General features: G+C 45.7%; 1 protein-coding gene across 1 annotated transcript; it reads right to left on the reverse strand.

Moving 5' to 3' along the window:
* Positions 1–136: 136 nt before the first annotated feature.
* On the reverse strand, positions 137–17,836 carry TSGA13 (testis specific 13). Its single transcript, XM_059656058.1, has 9 exons — positions 17,814–17,836; positions 17,196–17,300; positions 15,957–16,032; positions 11,718–11,789; positions 10,595–10,798; positions 5,023–5,025; positions 2,143–2,279; positions 1,447–1,574; positions 137–306 (listed from the first exon to the last, which is right to left on the reverse strand). Exons 1-9 carry the CDS (start codon positions 17,834–17,836, stop codon positions 137–139), a joined length of 918 nt encoding a protein of 305 aa, XP_059512041.1.
* Positions 17,837–19,391: the final 1,555 nt, after the last annotated feature.

The raw sequence follows: 19,391 nt of genomic DNA on the forward strand, positions 1-19,391 counted from the left end.
AGGGACGGGTCGGAACCCCCGGCCCACCTTTTAGCGACGAGGCAGCCCATGCCTGCAGTGGGCAGCATGTGGTTTTATTGGGTTGACATGCCCTGGACAGCGTCTTCTCTGGCCTATCGGCCCGAATGGTTTATTTTTACGTAATGACCAAGGTCTTGTTTAGAAACCACTGCTTGACCCTCCCGTTGCGGAAGTCACTTTGCCCGGGCGCGGTTTTGGTGGGCTTCATGTCCAGGAGCGATGCAAGGGTTAGCGGCTCCCAATCCTTCTTCCCGGTCGGCATGGCCCTTTCCGACTTCTTGGAGACTGCAACAAAACACAGGGTACCTTGTGAGTGTGGCTCTCCCGAGGGTCCAGAGGGACACTGAACATGAGGCATGACATCGACCCACTGGGAGGGAGAGTCAAGTGGTCTTTACTCTTAGTAAGAGCACGGACTACCGTTCCCGACCTTGCTTATAGCTCTGGATTCCTTACCTTCCTCAAAACCCAGTTTAAAGCACTGCCCGTTAGGGTCTTCCCCGTGTAGCCTCGCCCCTCTCAAATGATTCCATCCACAACCACACTGATATTCATGTAATTCTTATAAGGTACAGTCACTTGTATATTCTTATACCTCTTAGCCTTTTCCCGAAGTGTGTTGGTTTTGAGTCTCAACTGTCTATTGAGTGCTCTGAAATTCTTCAATGGGTCCCAGCTGCCTAGTGGAGAAAACCCAAGCCCTTCATATAACCCAGGCCCTTCATAACGGCCCCATAAACGTTCTTAAATGAATGATCATTTGTAAGGAGCATTCTCATTATACCTTCCTTCATTCCATGCAACCTTATCTCAACCTCCCCTCTTTTCCCCCTAACCCCTCTCCCCACTCCCCTCTCCTCCCCCCCCACCCCCCCCACCCTCCAATGTCCTGCCTCATTCGGGAAGACACTCCTGGACCTCTGAGACTGACAGACTGACTTATCCTTTGGCCCTTCTAGAACAGTTTTTCTCACGTGTGATATGTATACTGCTGGGTAGTTTTAGGTGATACATAAACATTTAAAATTTTAATTATTATGAATTTGATTAAATGTCAGGGGAAAAAACCTATGTAATTAGTATATCAAACCCATGTTAATGATATGGTATTAATTAGGACAAGAAAAAAATCATTAAATAAATAATAGGGCAAATAACTTATATACCAGAACTTTTAAAGCGGTAGATGAGGCAGTTTGGGAAGCACTGTGCTATGGCATCTTGAAATTTGAAGATTTAAGCAGAATTCAAAACCTAGCACCCCTTGAGCCTCTATCAGTTCTTAGCTTCTGTGCTACAACGAAAAATAGTCTCCGGAACCTCCATGAGAGATGGCGATTTGCCCTTAAATCTCATCTTCATAGGTTGCCCCTCCTGCCCACATCTTAGTCCTATAGGCCACTGCTTTGAAAGAGAGGTGCTTACCATCTTTCTTCTTATCTCTTCCATCGACTTGAGCAAAGGTGAGCTGAGGAAACATATTTTTCTGCTCCCTCAAACTGCAGACGGTTGAATACTTCCCTTCACTCTTGAAATCATTCTTGGTGGAAAACCTTAACAAAGAAAGCTCATTTAGTTAATCCCAGGGTTGGGTGTTAGTGGAACCAGTCACTACGCTCACAGATTCCAGGGGAGGAGAGAAGGCGACGACAGGTGTTCCTTGGTACAGAGTAGGACTACTGTTCATGAAAGGGAGGCTTCTAGAACCTAGCCTGTAAACCTTCTAAGGAAGCTCAGAATCTCCTCTCTCCTCTCCAAACGGGATATAGGTTGCTCATAGAACTAGTTTCAAATAAAATCTCATAGCACAGTGTTCCTATGCTATAGCCCTTATCATGCACTGAGGGGGGTGGGAGCGGATTTTTTTCCTGTTTCCTCAAATCATAGACCTTTGGCTATTTTTTTCTTCACTCTTGAAAATCCTTCTTAGTGAAAAACCTTAGCTCTGAAGGAGTTTCTCTTAGGGTGTAAAAGATACTGGGGATTGCATGTTATTAACATACAGTTGTACCTTTTATACCCTAACAAGCAAAAAGTATTAAATTGTATTGAAAAGACATGGTAACATGAATAAGGAAGTGATGGGAAAGAAAAAGAGAACAGCAGCAGCCAGGACTTCACCTAAACAGTTGTTCTTGTTTGGATTTTGCATCCTTCAACAGCGTCACAGGGAAGACTGGCTTCAGCTTAGGTAATAACCTTTTTTTCTGAGGCAACGGGGGTACGTAGGTCTCAGTGGGTTTGTACTGATAAATTTCCTGCAGCAGAGGAAAGAAGAGAGAGTAAGGGAGTCAACCAAGGACCTTGGGACTTAAAGTTCTGGGACTAAGTTCCAGTCCCCCAACACAATCTGACCAAACCTGTCAGAGAAGGAAGCAGGCACTCAGAAACCAAAAAAAGAAGAAGCAGTTCTGAGTGGGCTAACGCATGTTTATTTCCTTGCCAGATGACTTGTCCAACGCTTTGCCAGTTTCCTTAGTACTTGATTGAACTTGCCCCCTGACCCTTTGAAGAGAGCAGTGGGAGAATTTACCCGGTTTTGAGAAGGATTCAATTAGTGAATTGCTTAGTAAATCAAACATTTGATAATAAGTTGGGGAAAAAATTCATAAGACTCTACCTTCCTTTCTCAGAAATTGCTACCTCATTCACATTCTATTCTCTGAAGTGAAGAGGCCACCAAATGCAATGTTTTGTGATGTAATAATGTCCTCATTCTTAAAGGTCACAGAGTCAAAGACTTTCAGAAAGGATAGTAAAAGTCATCTGGTCTAACCATTTATCTGACACTCATTTCACCTACACACTCTCTCTATCAAGTGGTCAATCTTCCTATACCTAAAACACCAACCTAGCCTGCTAGTTATGGCTCAATGGTTGAACATCAACCTATGAATCAGGAGGTCATGGTTTGATTCCTGGTCAGGGCACATGCCTGGATTGTGGGCTTGATCCCCAGTAGGGGCATGCAGGAGGCAGCCGATCAATGATTCTTTCTAATCATTGATGTTTCTACCTCTCTCCCCCTCTTCCTTTCTCTCTGAAATCAATAAAAATATATTTTTTAAAAACCCAACCTATTTCATCTTTGATTAGCTGATAGCTGTAACTTCTAACTTATAGTCCTAATAGAACAAATGCAGTGTCCCTTCCACAAAGTTCTTAAAGAATTTGAAAAAATCCATCAAGTTTCTCCTAAGCTATCTCTCTGTCTCATCCAGGCTCAACATTGCCAATATTTTGAAATTTTCTTTATATGACATGGCTTGGGGTTCCTACTCTCCTGATTTATCTCATTAACACTCATTTGAGAAAGTTACAATTAATATTCTTCCCAATGTGCAGCAATCTGAAATGAAAACAATATGAGATGTCACAATTGCAGGACACGTCCCATCACCCCAATAAAGTGTAAGATGTCATCAACTCTTCTAAGAGCCTACTATTCAAATTACTATCTAAACTACACTATCTAAAATCACCACTCATACCCATCCTGCTCAATTCCTTTATCCTGCTTTGTCTTGGCATTTATCACATGTTTACATTAACTGTATGATTGCTTATGATCTGTGTGTCTACCTCACTAGAATTAAACTTCATTTGGGTGAACTTTACTTTAGTCACTGATATATCCTTATTACCCATAACAGTACTTGGCACATAGTAGGTGTTCAACAAATATTTGTTGAATGAATGAAAAAATGAATGAATGACCAAACTACTTAATTGATATATATTGAGCTTTTTCTTTCAGAATTTTAAAACCTCTTTTTTAAAAAAAAAAAATACTTGCTGCTGAACATGGCCTTTTAATTCTGTACTCATCCTATCTAATAAAAGAGAAACATGTTAATTGGAGTACGACCGCTACCCTTCCCATTGGCTAATCAGGGAGATATGCAAATTAACTGCCAGCCAAGATGATGGCCAGCAGCCAGGCAGCTTAAACTGAGCATGAGGCTTGCTTGCTTCAGTGACGGGGGACTGCAACGTTCCCCGCCTGCCTTGCCGGCCTCTGAGCTTGCAGTTTAAGAAACACTGTAACAAATATAGAAGCTAAACAAAACCCCAGAAACCAGCTTTCAGCTGGCTGGGATCTCAGAGCTGGAATTGATACAGAGTTTCGATTATAGAACCTAAACAAACCAGATACCTGCTTTCAGCAGCTGAGGCCTCAGAGCTGGAGCCAAGCCTCAGAGCTAAGGCTGGCCCAGAATTAAAAAAATATATCAACACTAATAAAAGAGAAAAATGGTAATTGGCGTACGAGCTACCCTTTTCATTGGCTAATCAGGGCTATATGCAAATTAACTGCCAACTGAGATGGCAGTTAACTGCCAACAAGATGGCGGTTAATTTGCATATGTAGGCACAATGCAGGGAGGCCAAAGGGAAAGCAGGAAGAAGCCCCCTGCCACTGACAGTGATCAGAAACCCAGGGGGAAGCTAAGAGGGCCGCCTTTGCCCTGCCCCCCAGCCATGATCGGAGAATCAGGTGCCTTTTCCGCCCTGGCCAGTGATAGCAGGAAGTAGGGGTGGAGCCAGTGATGGGAGCTGGGCACGGTCGAAGCTGGCAATCCCAGGAGCTAGGGGTCCCTTGCCTGGGCCTAAAGCGAAGCCCACGATCGTGGGGCCGCTGCAGCTGCGGGTCCCCGCTGCCCGGGCCGAACGCCTAGGCCAGAGGCATCAGGCCTGGGCAAGGGGCCGATCCTGCGATTGGAGGGTGATGGGGGTCAACGCCTGAGGGCTCCCAGTATGTGAGAGGGGGCAGGCTGGGCTGAGGGACACTCCCCCCCCACACACACCCAGTGCACGGGGATCAGCGGAGCCGCGAGGCCTCCCGGCACCGGCATCAGTGTGACAGGGGGCAGTGCCCAAACCCCCTGAACCCCCTGATCGCCCTGTGGCTCTGTGTGCGACAGGGGGCGGGGCCACAACCTCCCTATCCGCCCTGCTCTGTTCGGGACAGGGGAAGGCGCCCCAACCCCCTGATCAGACCTGCTCTGTGCCTGATAGGGGGGAGCTCCCCAACCCCCTGATCGCTCTGCGGCTCTGTGTGTGACAGGGTGCAGTGCCCCAACCCCCTGATCGGCCCTGCTCTGTGTGTGACAGGGTGTGGTGCCCCAACCCCCTCCCCCCCCCAACCCCCCAACGGGTCCTGCTCTGTGTGTGACGGGGTAGAGCCATAACCTCCCCTTCGGCCCTGCCCTGAGTGTGAGAGTGGCGGCGCCCCAACCCCTCTGATGGGCTCTGCTCTGTGAGTGACAGGGGCCAGCGCCCCAACCCCCTGATTGGCCCTGCTCTGTGCGTGACAGGGGGTTGCGCCGCAACCTCCCCATCGACCCTGCCTTGAGTGTGACAGGGGGCGGTGCCCCAACCCCCCAATCGGCCCTACCCTGAGAGTGACTGAGGGTGGCATCGCAACCTCCTGATCCTCCCTGCTCTGTGCATGACATGGGGCGGTGCCCCAACTCCCCAAATGGCCCTGCTCTGAGCCCAACCAGGGGCTGCACCTAGGGATTGGGCCTGCCCTCTGCCACCCGGCAGCAGGTCTAAGCCAGCAGGTCGTTATCTCCTGAGGGGTCCCAGACTGGGAGAGGGCACAGGCCGGGCTGAGGGACCCCCCCCTCCCTCCCCGAGTGCACAAATTTTTGTGCACCGGGCCTCTAGTATATATATAAAAGAAAAAAAGGATCAGTTGGGAGCTTCAGTCCCAGCCTGAAAACAGCCCTCAGCCCCTCACCCAGACTGGCCAGGCACCCCAGTGGGGACCCCTACCCTGAAGGGTGTATGACCAGCTGCAAACAGCCATCATCCCCTCATCCAGGCTGGCCAGGCACCCCAGTGGGGACCCCCACCCTGATCCAGGACACCCTTCAGGGCAAACCAGCCAGCCCCCACCCATGCACCAGGCCTCTATTCTATACAGTCAAAGGGTAATATGCCTCCCAGCACCGGGATCAGCGGAGCTGAGAGGCCTCCGGGCACCGGGATCAGCGTGACAGGGGGGAGTGCCCAAACCCCCTGATCGCCCTGCAGCTCTGTGTGTGACAGGGGGCGGGGTCACAACCTCCCTATCGGCCCTGCTCTGTTTGTGACAGGGGAAGGCGCCCCAACCCCCTGATCTGCCCTGCTCTGTGCCTGATAGGGGGGAGTTCCCCAACCCCCTTGTCACCCTGCGGCTCTGTGTGTGACAGGGTGCGGATCCCCAACCCCCCCACCCCACGGGCCCTGCTCTGTATGTGATGGGGTAGAGCCATAACCTCCCCATCGGCCCTGCCCTGAGTGTGACAGTGGCGGCGCCCCAACCCCCTGATCGGCCCTGCTCTGTGTGTGACAGGGGGCGGTGCGCCAACTCCCCTATTGGCCCTACTCTGTGAGTGACAGGGGGGAGCTCCCCAACCCCCTGATCGGCCCTGCTCTGTGTGTGACAGGGGGTGGCACCACAACCTCCCCATTGACCCTGCCTTGAGTGTGACAGGGGGCGGTGCCCCAAATCCCAAATCGGCCCTACCCTGAGCGTGACTGAGGGTGGCATCGCAACCTCCCGATCCGCCCTGCTCTGTGCACGACAGGGGGCGGCGCCCCAATTCCCCAATTGGCCCTGCTCTGAGCCCGACCAGGGGCTGCACCTAGGGATTGGGCCTGCCTTCTGCCACCCGGGAGCAGGCCTAAGCCAGCAGGTCGTTATCTCCCGAGGGGTCCCAAACTGCGAGAGGGCACAGGCCGGGCTGAGGGACCTCCCCCTCCCCCCCGAGTGCACAAATTTTTGTGCACCGGGCCTCTAGTCCTATATAATAAAAGGCTAATACACAAATTGTCCTCTTGACCAGGAGTTCTATGGGGAGTTCAATTGCTTGCTATGATATGCGCTGACCATCAGGGGGCAGCGAGGAACATAGCGGGTGTTGGCAATGTGGCGCTGACAGCAGGCGGCAGTGGAGGTGCTACCGGCCCTGATGGGCCCTGATGAGAGCAGGACTGCGGCAGGATGGTGGAGCAGGTGATCAGGCAGCGCCAGGCCAAGGTGGGTGTGAGCGGGGCCTGATCACCCTGCCAGTCGACCTGCAGACAGTGAACAACGGTGGTGGGGCGGGGGCTGGGCCACCACCTGGCTTCCAGGCACTGAGGGAGCTGGGCAGGGGCCTGATCGCCCCACTGATCACCTCACAGATAGCAATCAGCCGCAGCAGGTGGCGGGGCTGCCGCCTAGCTCCCAGGCACTGAGAGGGCCGGGCAGGGGCCTGATGACTCAGGCAGAGGGGAGCACCCAGGGGCCGAGATGCTGCCCAGGGCCCAGAGGTCAGCTGGGTCCTGCCCTTCCACACCAGACACTCATGCTTTGATTGCCGGCCAGGTCTAGGGACCACGTCCGTGCACAAATTTCATGCACTGGGCCTCTAGTTCTCAAATACCATCTTTTGAGGAACAGGCATCCATCCATCCAAGTTACCTCGCCTAATAGGAGTTTTATTGTAAGAGTACATGTGCCTAGGAAGTAAGACATAGCTAACAATTTGGCCACAAAAAGAGCAGAACCTGAACAGAGTTAGATCTCATAGCAGAAAAACAGGAATTAAGAAGTTATTTTGAATCCAAGATAGCACTAGTTAAGTAACACCACTGCATTGAGTTTATGTATCTTGATTCTACATCATATTATTAATGTCTTTCCTATTTCTTCCTGCCTGCTTCCTCCTCTCTGTTCACTCCTTACCCTTATACCTTTATACCTTTTCTCTATCTATAGCTTCTCTCTCTCTCTCTCTCTCTCTCTCTCTCTCTCTCTCTCTCTCTCTATATATATATATATATATATATATATATATATATATATATATATATATATATATATATATATTATAAGCCTAATATGCAAATTGTCCCCTTGGGAGTTCAACCGGATGACCGGGAGTTTGATCACTCACTATGACATGTGCTGACCACCAGGGGGCGGAACAGAATGAAGGAAGGCCCCAGCTGGCAGCCAGGGAAGGAAGGCCCCAGCCAGCAGCTGGAAGGCCCCAATCAGCCCTGATCTCTGACCAGGCCTAGGGACCCTACCCATGCACAAATTTTGTGCACCAGGCCTCTAGTTCATTTATATTCCCCTATGATTTCAACCTGCCCCTTTTCTATTCTTATTGACTCTATACTATCTTCTTTATTTTTTAATTGTTTAAAATGTATTTTTATTGATTTCAGAGAGGAAGGGAGAGGGAAAGAGAAATAGAAACATCAATGATGAAAGAGCATCATTGATTGGCTGCCTCCTGCACAACCCCTAATGGGGATCAAGCCTGCAACCCAGGCACACGCCCTTGACTAGAATCAAACCCGGGACCCTTCAGTCCGCAGGCCGGCACTCTATCCACTGAGCCAAACTGGCTAGGGCTTTAATTTTTTTAAATTGATTTTAGAGAGGAAGGGAGAGGGTGAGAGAGAGAGAGAGAGAGAAACATCAATGATGACAGAGTATCATTGACTGGTTGCCTCCTGCATGTTCCCCACTGAGGATTGAGCCCACAACTCGGGCATGTGCCCTGACTGGGAATATAATCGAACTGTGATCTCCTGGTTCATAGGTCAACACTCAATCACTGAGCCATGCTGGCTGGGCTAGACTATCTTCTTTATGGCTTCTCTATGTCCTTTCAGCTTCCATTCCCACTGCCTCAATATTTTCCTTTTCTAGTTCAGATGCCTGTAAACAAGAATCTGAATAACTGAGGGATTTGGGTTGTTGGTAAGTTGGTTGGTTTCATTTTTGGTTGATTTTTTTTTTTTTGGTAGTGACCACCACAGGTCACTATTATGTATTTTAATTTCCTGCGTCTGGTGTGCTTTTCTGGTCCTAGCTAGGAGTAGAGGACCAAGTCTAGTTACACAAAATAAGACCTCTTAGGGCAGTGGTTCTCAACCTTGGCTGCACATTAGAATCACCTGGGAATCTTTTTAAATTCCTGATTTCTGGGCCTCATCCTCCGGAAATTCTGTTTCTTTGTTATGGGGTGGGGCCACAACAAAGGTGGTGGGTTTGATTCCTGGTAATTTAAAAATAAATAAATAAATAAATAATTTTAAAAAGAGCAAGAGACACCATAGGCAAGATATTAGTTAATTAACTCCTTTGTCAGCATATAACTTTGGATACTAGTATTTTATCTTCTATTTGAAAAGAAATCTCTCACTGCCATTCATGTAGCAACTAAGGAAATACTAATTCCACATTCACTACACTCTATTATAAGAATTTGTCTTGGGAAATTCCACCCCCAGCTTCAAATTTAACTATATTCTTTTGTTTGTACTTTCATTTATTTCATTTAATTTCTTCTTGTTCTATTAGGCCCTCTCTCAAGACTATCAAGATTTGTTTTTATTAATTGACTTTAGAGAAAGAAAGACATTGATTTGTTGTTCCACTTATTTATGCATTCATTGGTTGCTTCTTGTATGTGCCCTGACATGGGACCGAACCCACAACCTTGGTATATTGGGACACTCTAACCAACTGAGCTACCTAGGCAGGGCTATCAAGATCTTTGTTAGATCCTGATTCCTTAAACTGATTTTCTTCACTTCTTCTGCTATTGATTTAGTTCAATTCCTCAGCATCTCTTACCTTGATGATTGTAGTAACATCATAACTAATTTTTCTGATTTTTGTCTCTTTCTCCCAACCTCAAAAAAAAAAAAAAAGGGATATTTGATTATATCCTTTTATCTTCTGCCATTTACTCTCTTACAACTCCCTAAATGTGCCTCGCTTGCTCGCGCCTCCATGGCTTTGCCCTTCCCTCTGATTGGAATATTCTCCTGTCTTTGTCAGGGGTCATCTCTTCTGTAAAGCCTCTCTGATTACTCCTTTCCTCTCAACAGAACGACTGTGAGTTCTGTAGCTTGTATATTCTCTTATGATTCATATATCTTGGTATATTATAATGACTCATTTACTGATCTGTCTCTCCTGTGAGACTCCAAGTTCCTTCAAGATAGAAACTGCCCTACACCAGTAATCATCTTTATATTTTAGTTCTTAGATTAGTGTATGTTCACTGGTTGGTTACCAGATTGGATTTGAACTTTTTTAGTATATAAGAGAGTCCCAAATGTCTGGATACTGTGATAGTGAATTCCCTGCTCTGTCCCTCTTCCCTTCTCCTGACACCCACAAGCAACAGGTAAAACGTATAACCCTTTACTCCTTTCCCATTCAGGTATTCATTCCTGTTCCTTAGTCTTCATTTTTCAGTTTATCCTTTGCTATTTTGTATTCAGCTTGAAAGCCAATGGCTAATTTACACTTTCTTAACGACAAACTAAGTATCTTTGGCTAAGGAGAAACAATCTCAAATTAAGACTCTCCTTTCTCTGTGCAATGAAGTTTCATGACCCAAACGTGTCCAGCTCTTTCTCTCAGTATTTCCAGGCGCTACAGATTCTGTTTGGTGAAGCACATGGCAAAGAATTAGAGGGAAGAGGTTGGCTCCTGAATACCATGTGACCTTAGCTTCCTTCTTCAAGGCCCTTACTTAGGGTGCCAGGAAACTTCTGCAGGTGCCATTACCTTGAGCAGTACCTCCTTGGAAAAGTAATGTGGTTCGGTGTCCTTTCCTTGCTGCTCTATTGAGGGAAGTGGGTTGTTGGTCATTATAAGTATGGTCTTATCTTGATCATACTCTGCGACTTTGAGCATGAAGCTTAACATTTTCCTGTTTCGAGTCACACATTTCTGCAGTGTGGTGGGCTTCAAAGGCTCATAGTACCGGCTCTGAGCAGACGGACAGAAAGGTTTCCAGAGAGACAAAGGGATTAGATCAAGAGAAGGTTAATAAATCCATTGGCTAATCTTCTGCCTCTGTAGGGTAGGGACAGAGGCTGGACAGGGGCTGGACAAATCTGCTCTGAAATAAGTTTATCAGAAAACGTCTGGCGCTCACTGGCCCTTTCTGCCCTCAGAGTATTCCCCACACATTGCCTGAGGGGCTGGGGAAATGACATGGAAAGCTTTCCACAATCAAGAAAGACGACTTAATTCTTCTGAAAGGGTGTAACAGAATCTGTTCAATACAATGGGGCAGAGAGGCTTCTCCGTGAGATCTCTCTGGTCTTCTCTAGCTCTCTGAGAGGCAGAGGCTAGAAACTGCCAGGGACCAAATCTCCTCGTCAAGGAGTTTGGAGGGTGGGGGCGACACCAACATTCTCACTCACGAACGTTTTCCCACAGGCACAACCGCATTACCATGCATAATAAGCACAGCGTTTTAAAAGGAAAAGCAGTCACAAAAGACAGCATGTCACTTAAGATGTGGGTGGGGGCAGAGGCAGTTCCACTAAATTTGCTTTTCTGTCAACAGGGGGACAGGGAGGAAGGGAGAGGGAAAGAAAGAAACACCTTCTGATTATTAATAACTTAAAAAGACTATTTCAGCTACAGGGACCACCTTCTTCCCAGTACCTTCCCCCTCCCTCGCCATGGCCTTTCTCTGCACTGCCTCTAGCCAGTGTCCCAGGGCAGCTCTGCCTCCCTGACCCTGCAGCCTGTGCAGTCAGAGGTGGCAGCACTTAAAGGCCTATGGATATTCTGTCTCCAGCTTGAACCCCACTGCTGGGACTTGCTCTTAGGGATCTCGGGGTGGGGGGGGGGGGGGGAAGAGTGGGTAGGCACAGGGGAAAGCTTTTCCACCTACCAATTTTGGATGGACTGTGTAATACCGAAGGTTCTCTGGAACAAATTTTGATTGCCCGGCTGCATAAGAAACCTAGAGACAGTAATCGAAATTAGTGGTTTCTAGCGGCAGGATCCTAAACAATATCTCATTCCTGACTCTCACTAAAATGTGGCGGCTGCTTCAAACGAACGGAAGGGAACACTGTGCTTCGTGGTTTGCACCCCGGGTTTCTGGAATGAGAGCCACAGCGTGGAGAGCTGCGTTCTGAGACAGCCTGACCGGGAAGCTTGTCCATGGACATGGGGACTGGCTTTATGAAAGGGCAGGTCAAGCTGTTAGGAGGTGAAGCAGACAAAGGCAGCATTAAAGGGCAGGCGGGGACCAGACACTCCACGGGATTACACCTCCTTCTTCTGCCTTTTCGTTTCTTTGGCAGTGAAATCAGGTGAAAATCAACATGTCACTTGCTTTCCACCTCTATAAGGAGAAAAGGAAGTCACAAAAGGGCGATAGCTTAAGGCAGGGGTTCTCAACCTTCCTGATGCCAGGACCCTTTAATACAGTTCCTCATGGTGTGGTGACCCCCAACCATAAAATTATTTTCGTTGCTACTTCATAACTGTAATTTTGCTACTGTGATGAATCGTCATGTAAATATCTGATATGCAGGCTCCATTTTCATTGTTACAAATTGATCATAATTAAAACATAGTGATTAATCACAAAAACAATATGTGTTTTCCGATGGTCTTAGGCGACCCCTGTGAAAGGGTCTTTCGACCCCCAAAGGGGTCTCGACCCACAGGTTGAGAACCCCCGGCTTAAAGGTTGTGAATGAAAGGAGCCCTGGGGATTGCTGCCAACTGAGCCGGGAGCCGACAGCTCACAGAGGAAGGGAGAAACAACATTTTGCATTTCTGAATGTTTCTGTGGCACGTAATTCTTCCCAAAATGTTACCAAAAATAACTGAATGTTCGGTAAGACTTCTGTCTACCACTTAGTATTTTTCGGCTGGTGGTAGGGCTGGTGATGGGCAGATTGAGTGTCCTGCCTGGTGGTGGCCCAGCCTCAAGCTTAGCCCTAAGTTACCTAAGGATGAGTAAATCAATGGGATGAGAATCCAAAGCGAAAAAAGCTGAGTTCCCTCCTTCGGGCTTAGCAAAATCAGAAATCAGAACAAGAGGGAGGGAACATAATCCTGTATTTGGGCCCTAAAGTTTGCCACGTCCCCAAGAAGGTGATGTGGTAAGATGGGGTACAGAAGAAAGGGAACACGCACTTGAAAGGGCGAATAAAGCAATCAGGTGAACAGAGAAGAGGAAAGTAGTAAGAATGGGGCCGATGTGGGATGAGGACAGGCCATTATTATGCTCCAGAAAGAAAATGTCAGGAGCTGGCAATTGCAGGGAGTTGGGAAGGACAGGGAGGAGGTCTCGCAGAGTCACTCCACACATCGCTTTGGGAGGGTGGGGTGAAACATGGGACAAATACAAAGATGCAATAATTTAATTTTATTACCATTTGGAAAACTGAAGTCCCTTTGTTCGAAACAAAAGCATATTGTGAAAAACCTGCTTCACAGATATGCTGTATAAGCTACATACTTAGAATCATATAGAAGTCTCAGAAAAATGTATTTCGGGGGAAGATGTAAAGGCTTGTTTTCGGGGGAAGATGTAAAGGTTTTTTTAAAAACATGAGTTATAGTCCTGGCTGATGTTGCTCAGTGTTTAGAGCATCAACCCACGCACTGAAGGGTCATGGGTTTGATTCCCAGTCAAGGGCACATACCTGGGTTGCAGGCAACCAATCAATGTCTCTTTCACATCGATGTTTCTCTCTCTCTCCTCCTCCCTCTCTCCCTCCCTTCCACTCTCTCTCTCTCTAAATAAATAAATGGGGGGGAAATGAATTATAGTGGGGAAGGTCTCTGGGCAAGATGGTTTAGCCCTGGCTGGGTATCTCAGTTGGTTAGAGCATTGTCTGGATACACCAAAGTTGTGGGTTCAATCCCCAGTCAGGGTATATAGAACAATCAACCAATGAATGAATTAATGACTGGGACAACAAATTGAAGTCTCTCTCTCTCTCTCTCTCTCTCTCTTTCTCTCTCTCTCTCTCTCTCTCTCTCTCTCCCTTCCTCTCTCTCTTTCTCTCAAATAAATACATTTTAAAAAATATGTTTTCACTCCTGAATTTTTCTGAGATAGTGCATCTCTGTTCCAAATTAGTCTCCAGTAGTTCACAAAACCCACGAGAGTGTCCAAATTGGAATATGTTTTAGTTTTATGTTGAATAACAGTATCTCTGGCCAATAAAATAAAAGTTGGCCTGAAAAAAATCACTTAAATAGAATAAACCTGGTTATGCAACCAAACTTTTGCTGCAAGAGGTGGCCATGTGCCCAGCCAGCATGGTTGAGCACCAACCTATGAACCAGGAGGTCACGGTTCAATTTCTGGTCAGAGCACATGCCTGGGTTGCAGACTCGATCCCCAGTATAGGGCATGTAGAGGACAGCCAGTCAATGATTCCCTCTCATCAGTGATGTTTCTACCTCTCCCTCTCCTTTCTTCCCTGAAATAAATAAATAAATAAATATATATATATATATATATATATATGTATATCTATACACACAAACACACACACACACTGAGTGGCCAGATTATTATGACCACCTGACTTTTGTTGGCAAATTAGCTATAATTTTGCACTGAAGTTGCTAGAGGGCCAGACCAGTATAAATAGGGAAGCAGGTTGTTTACCACAACAGTAGAAGTGATTTTTTTTCCCTGAAGATATGGGTAAACAATGCGATTTAACAGCCTCTGAACATGGGAGATATATCTCTCTCTATATATATAGATATATAGATACATAGATATACATACATACACACACATACACACACACACACACACACACACACTGAGTGGCCAGATTATTATGACCACCCCATTAGTACTTCGTTGGGCCACCTTTTGCCTTCAATACTGCGGCAATTCTTGGCATTGACTCCACGAGATGTTGAAAGGCGATGCAAGGAATTTGACACCATGCCTGATGAATAGCACTGTCCAGTTCTGTGAGATTTGATGGTTATGGAACCAGCTGCCTGATGGCTCTTTTAACTTCGTCCCACAAATGCTCAATTGGATTGAGATCTGGTGATTGTGGGGGCCACCTAAGCAAGGTAAAGTCTCCCTCATGTTCTTGAAACCACTCCTGCACAATATGAGCACCGTGGCATGGTGCATTGTCTTGTTGGAAGAAGCCATCTCCATTGGGATACGCCATCAACATGATAGGATGAACCTGATCAGCAATGATACTTAGGTATGTTGTGCTATTCAGACGTTGTTCCACACGAATTAAAGGGCCCAAATCATGCCAGGAAAACATGCCCCAAACCATAACACTGCCCCCCACCAGCTTGAAGGGTTGTACTCATGCATGTGGGTTGCATGCTTTCATGCTGTTTCCCCAAATTCTCACTCTGCCATCTGCATGATGCAACTAGAAATGTGATTCATCGGGCCACATGACTTTTTTCCAATGCTCGACTGCCCAATCCTTGAGTTCCTGTGCAAATTGGAGACGTTTTATCCTGGTAACTGCAGACAGCAAAGGTGTTCGAATAGGCCTTTGGCTTCCATATCCCATATGATGCAGCTAATTTGCCTACAAAGGTCAGGTGATCACAATAATCTGGCCACTGTGTGTGTGTGTGTGTGTGTGTATCTCCTCCCCCCCCCCCCCACACACACAAAGTTCAAAGGCTGTTAAATCGTGTTGTTTACCCATATCTTCAGAAAAAGAAAATCACTTCTACTGTCGTGGTAAACAACCTGCTTCCCTATTTATAATGGGCTGGCCCTCTAGCAACTTCAATGTGAAATTATAGCTAATTTGCCTACAAACGTCAGGTGGTCATAATAATCGGGCCACTCAGTGTATATATTTTAAAAAAAGGAAGTGGCCATGAATTCTAGGTAAATCGGGGTTTAACACTCACGCCCTAAGATCCCTGGTTTTGCGCCCTGATTTATTGCTGTTGTGTCCTATCTCTTCTCTTTTCTATGTCTCTGTTTACCTTGCATAAAATTGGATCAATTAACCTTGCTATATGACTCTTGACCCTTTTTTTTTTTTTTTGCTTTTCAACAGGAAGTTTGTAAGACACAGCTTATAAAATATTCTAAGCTACTCCAAAGAAAGATTACAAATGAACATTTGCAAATTCTCTTCCTTACCTCATCACCATCCGCATTTCCTTTCTCAGGTTTAACTGCATTAGTTCCTGGAGCCTTTGATTTTTCATATGAGGAGCTGAAAAAGAGGCAGAACATCCAGGTGCTCAGAGGCCTGGTCTCTGCATGTTTTCAATCTCCTTAACAAAGTTGGGAGCCTGACTTAGAAGAGCCCAATTGAGGTGATCACTAACTGAAAAAACTATGGATAGTAAAGAATAGGATTCATTATCCAGCCTGTGTCCCAGAGGGAGGTGGGGATGGGGTGGAGGGGGTGGGGGAGAAGAAACAGAATCTCAGATTGAAGAGTTAAGCAGGTGGGACCTCTTGGAGACATCTGATGAGTTAATTTCTTCTAAAATAGGAGTTTTAGATCACTAAAGGAAGTGCTCTAGTAGACTGGTTAAGGAACTTCTTTTAGGTGGCTGGACCCTCAGCATACCCTTGAAGATGACCTACTTCAATTTTGAAGGCCTACTTGCCTCTCCCCATGGAAATGGTTCTGCCTGCACCAATGATTAGCCAATGATTGCATAAGAAGGAATCTAGTTAGTGGAACTTCACAAATAAATTTCCAATTTTTAATGCTCAAGCTTGGATTATGGGCTCCCTTATGTTCCTAACCATATCTAAGTTTCTCTTCCTAGAAGTGGGGTAGTAAAAATAATAATCAATAGTAAACATTCTCATACTCTGCTCTTTCACGTACACAGATACCACCCGCCTTTGTGGGAAAGAGGGCAAGGGACAGAAGTTGCAATCTTTGTATTTTTTGTTTGTTTGTTTTTTACTTTTTTCTTAGTAGTTGCAATCTTTAGTAATAAAGTATTTTTTATTCCTTGACTGATTCCTACTAAACCCATTACTTCCTGAACATAGTAAAAGATGCTCAGCGGTAAGATTGGGTTAATAACCAAAATAAGTAGATGGTTCCCTTCTTGGAGACAGTTCCATTTGGGGGGTTATCTAGTTCAAATTAAGTAGGAACCTACAACTACTTCAACTAGACCTCTCTCCTTTAAAAATGAGGGTAGTAGAATAAGGGCCAAAATAAGAAAAGTAAAAATAGTCAAGCTATGTTGTTGGTGGGTCAACTGACTATAGCATGGTACAAATAAACCCAAATCCAGGAGCAATCCCATTCAGGATGGCTTGCTTCCACCTCAGGCCAATGTGGCTCAATAGCTGAGCCGGATCCATGAACCAGGAAGTCACGGTTTGATTCCAGATCAGGCCACATACCTGGGTTTCAGGCTGGATCCCCAGCGTGTGGTTTGCAGGAAGCTGCCAAACAATGATTCTTTCTTATTGATGCTTCTCTCTTTCTCTCTCCTTTTCCCTTCTTCTCTGAAATCAAGAAAAATACATATATTTTTAAAAAATAGTCTTAAGGAGAGCAGATGATACATTGTGGTCAGACCAAAATACATTCATCCCCACTTAACATCTTAAAGTTTGTGCCCTTTTGATGTGTCCTAGTTCCTTAAGTTACCTAATAATATATTACAATTTTTATTGTACCACTTTAAAAATAAATCTTTGGTATCTAAAAGGTAGCACTGGATTCCAGATACTTTTCTTCAAGGACAATTTAAGGCATGGAGCTGCGTGAAAAATGCTTCCTCGGCCCAGCCGTGTCTATCTGGGACAGTCTGGTGCTTTTCTTTTGGCAAAGCTACTCCAGTTGCTGCATGAAACCCAGACCAAGATCTGGTTTTCTATCTGAGGACAGTCAGTCAATTGAAGCCTTTTTAATGAAGGTTTACTGTGTGGCTAGAACTGTTCGAAGTGCTATCAGCTACAAAATAAGTTCCTATAAGATGGTATTTATAACTTAGTTGGGCAAACAAGACCACACACTTGGTAAGTCTTCTTCGGTCCATTGCTGTTCACTGCTAAATGGGCCAACCCAAAGTAATTAATCACCCAGACGCCAAACTCAGTGCCTCTGAATGGTCCACGTTCTGTAGGGGTTCAATTCAACACAAACACTGTTTCCTTAGCACACACTGTGTGCCAGCCCCATTCTTGATCCTGTATGGGAAACAAGAGAAGACTGATGGGAGGAAGAAGTGATGGTTAAATCTGAAATAGGAATGGAAAATCTCTCGGGGCTTCAACTTCCTCAGCTATAAAAGTGGAGAGAGTTAACCAAATGCTGTCAAGGTGACATTCCAATTCTATGATGTTGGTGAAATTTATCTACATAAAGACCTGAAATAAAATTAATTCATGTGTCAGTAACGGGGGAGAGTTGGAGGAGCAGACATCCCCTTTCAATACAACCATGTTTGTCCAGGGAGTTGCCACATTTTGATAATTACAAATGGAAGAAAAGAGTTGAGGATTTAGAACCCACCATTTAGAGAAAAGAGAGGGTGCCTAGGGGGAAGATGTTTCTGAAAGGATATGGAGATTGAGCTGGGCCTGGCAGGATGGTTTGTGAAGTAGCCTAACTGGGAAATTACTTGTTTTTCTTGTTTTAGGTAGGATGGGATCAAATTTGGGGGCCTTGACAATTAAGTAGAACTATCAACTGAAGCTCCTAGAAAGTCTATGGGTTTGGAGGAAAGATCTATGTTAGTGTTGATAGTGTCAAAGGTGATTATCTGGGGTTATATCTAGTTTGATCATCTAGACAGAAACCCTAAAAATGATTGTCTAAAGTTTATGACTAGACTGAGCTAAACTGTGAAACTTTGAGGGAAATAGGCTAATGAGCTTTGCACCCTTTACTCACATTTAGTTTTTCCAGTTCCTGTTTACATTAAAATGAAAACAAATAGAAACCATCAAATTGGAGGGCACAAATCTTATGCTGCTTGTCTGCAACTCAGGGTATGAAAAAAAATCACAGAAACTATGTCAAAAATAAGAATGGAAAGATGTGGTGTACAATACCTCAAATGACACCAGGAAATCTTACTTCAGGGAGGAGGGGGAAAAGCCTTGATATGGAAACTTTCTATTTTGAAAATATCTGAATTATTCTCTTCTTGATTCTGGAGGAGACACTGGGAATTTGTGATGAACAGGCAATCTAGAATGCTGAGGTGTTCTATGTTGGAATCAGAAGATGAAAATCACAAAGACAAACAGAATCTGCTCCAAATTTTTTCCCCTAACCTCTGACTTTCACACACATACACACTGACCTTTTCACCATATCTTCTTCTTTTTTTAATCCTCACCTTTGGATATATTTTTCCCATTGATTTCTAGAGAGTGGAAGGGAAGGAGGGGAATGGAGAGAAAGAGAGAGAGAGAGGAAGAGAGACATCGTTGTAAGAGAGACACATCAATCGGTTGCCTCCCCCATCTCTCCAGCCCTCTGGGTAACCTGCAACCCAGGTACATGCCCTTGACTGGGAATCGAACCTCAACCCTTCAGCCCCACCCTGATGCCCTAAGCATTCCTCAACTGGCCAGGGCTCTTTT

This window comes from Myotis daubentonii, chromosome 10 (assembly GCF_963259705.1).
Source record: "Myotis daubentonii chromosome 10, mMyoDau2.1, whole genome shotgun sequence".
Lineage (NCBI taxonomy): Eukaryota > Metazoa > Chordata > Mammalia > Chiroptera > Vespertilionidae > Myotis > Myotis daubentonii.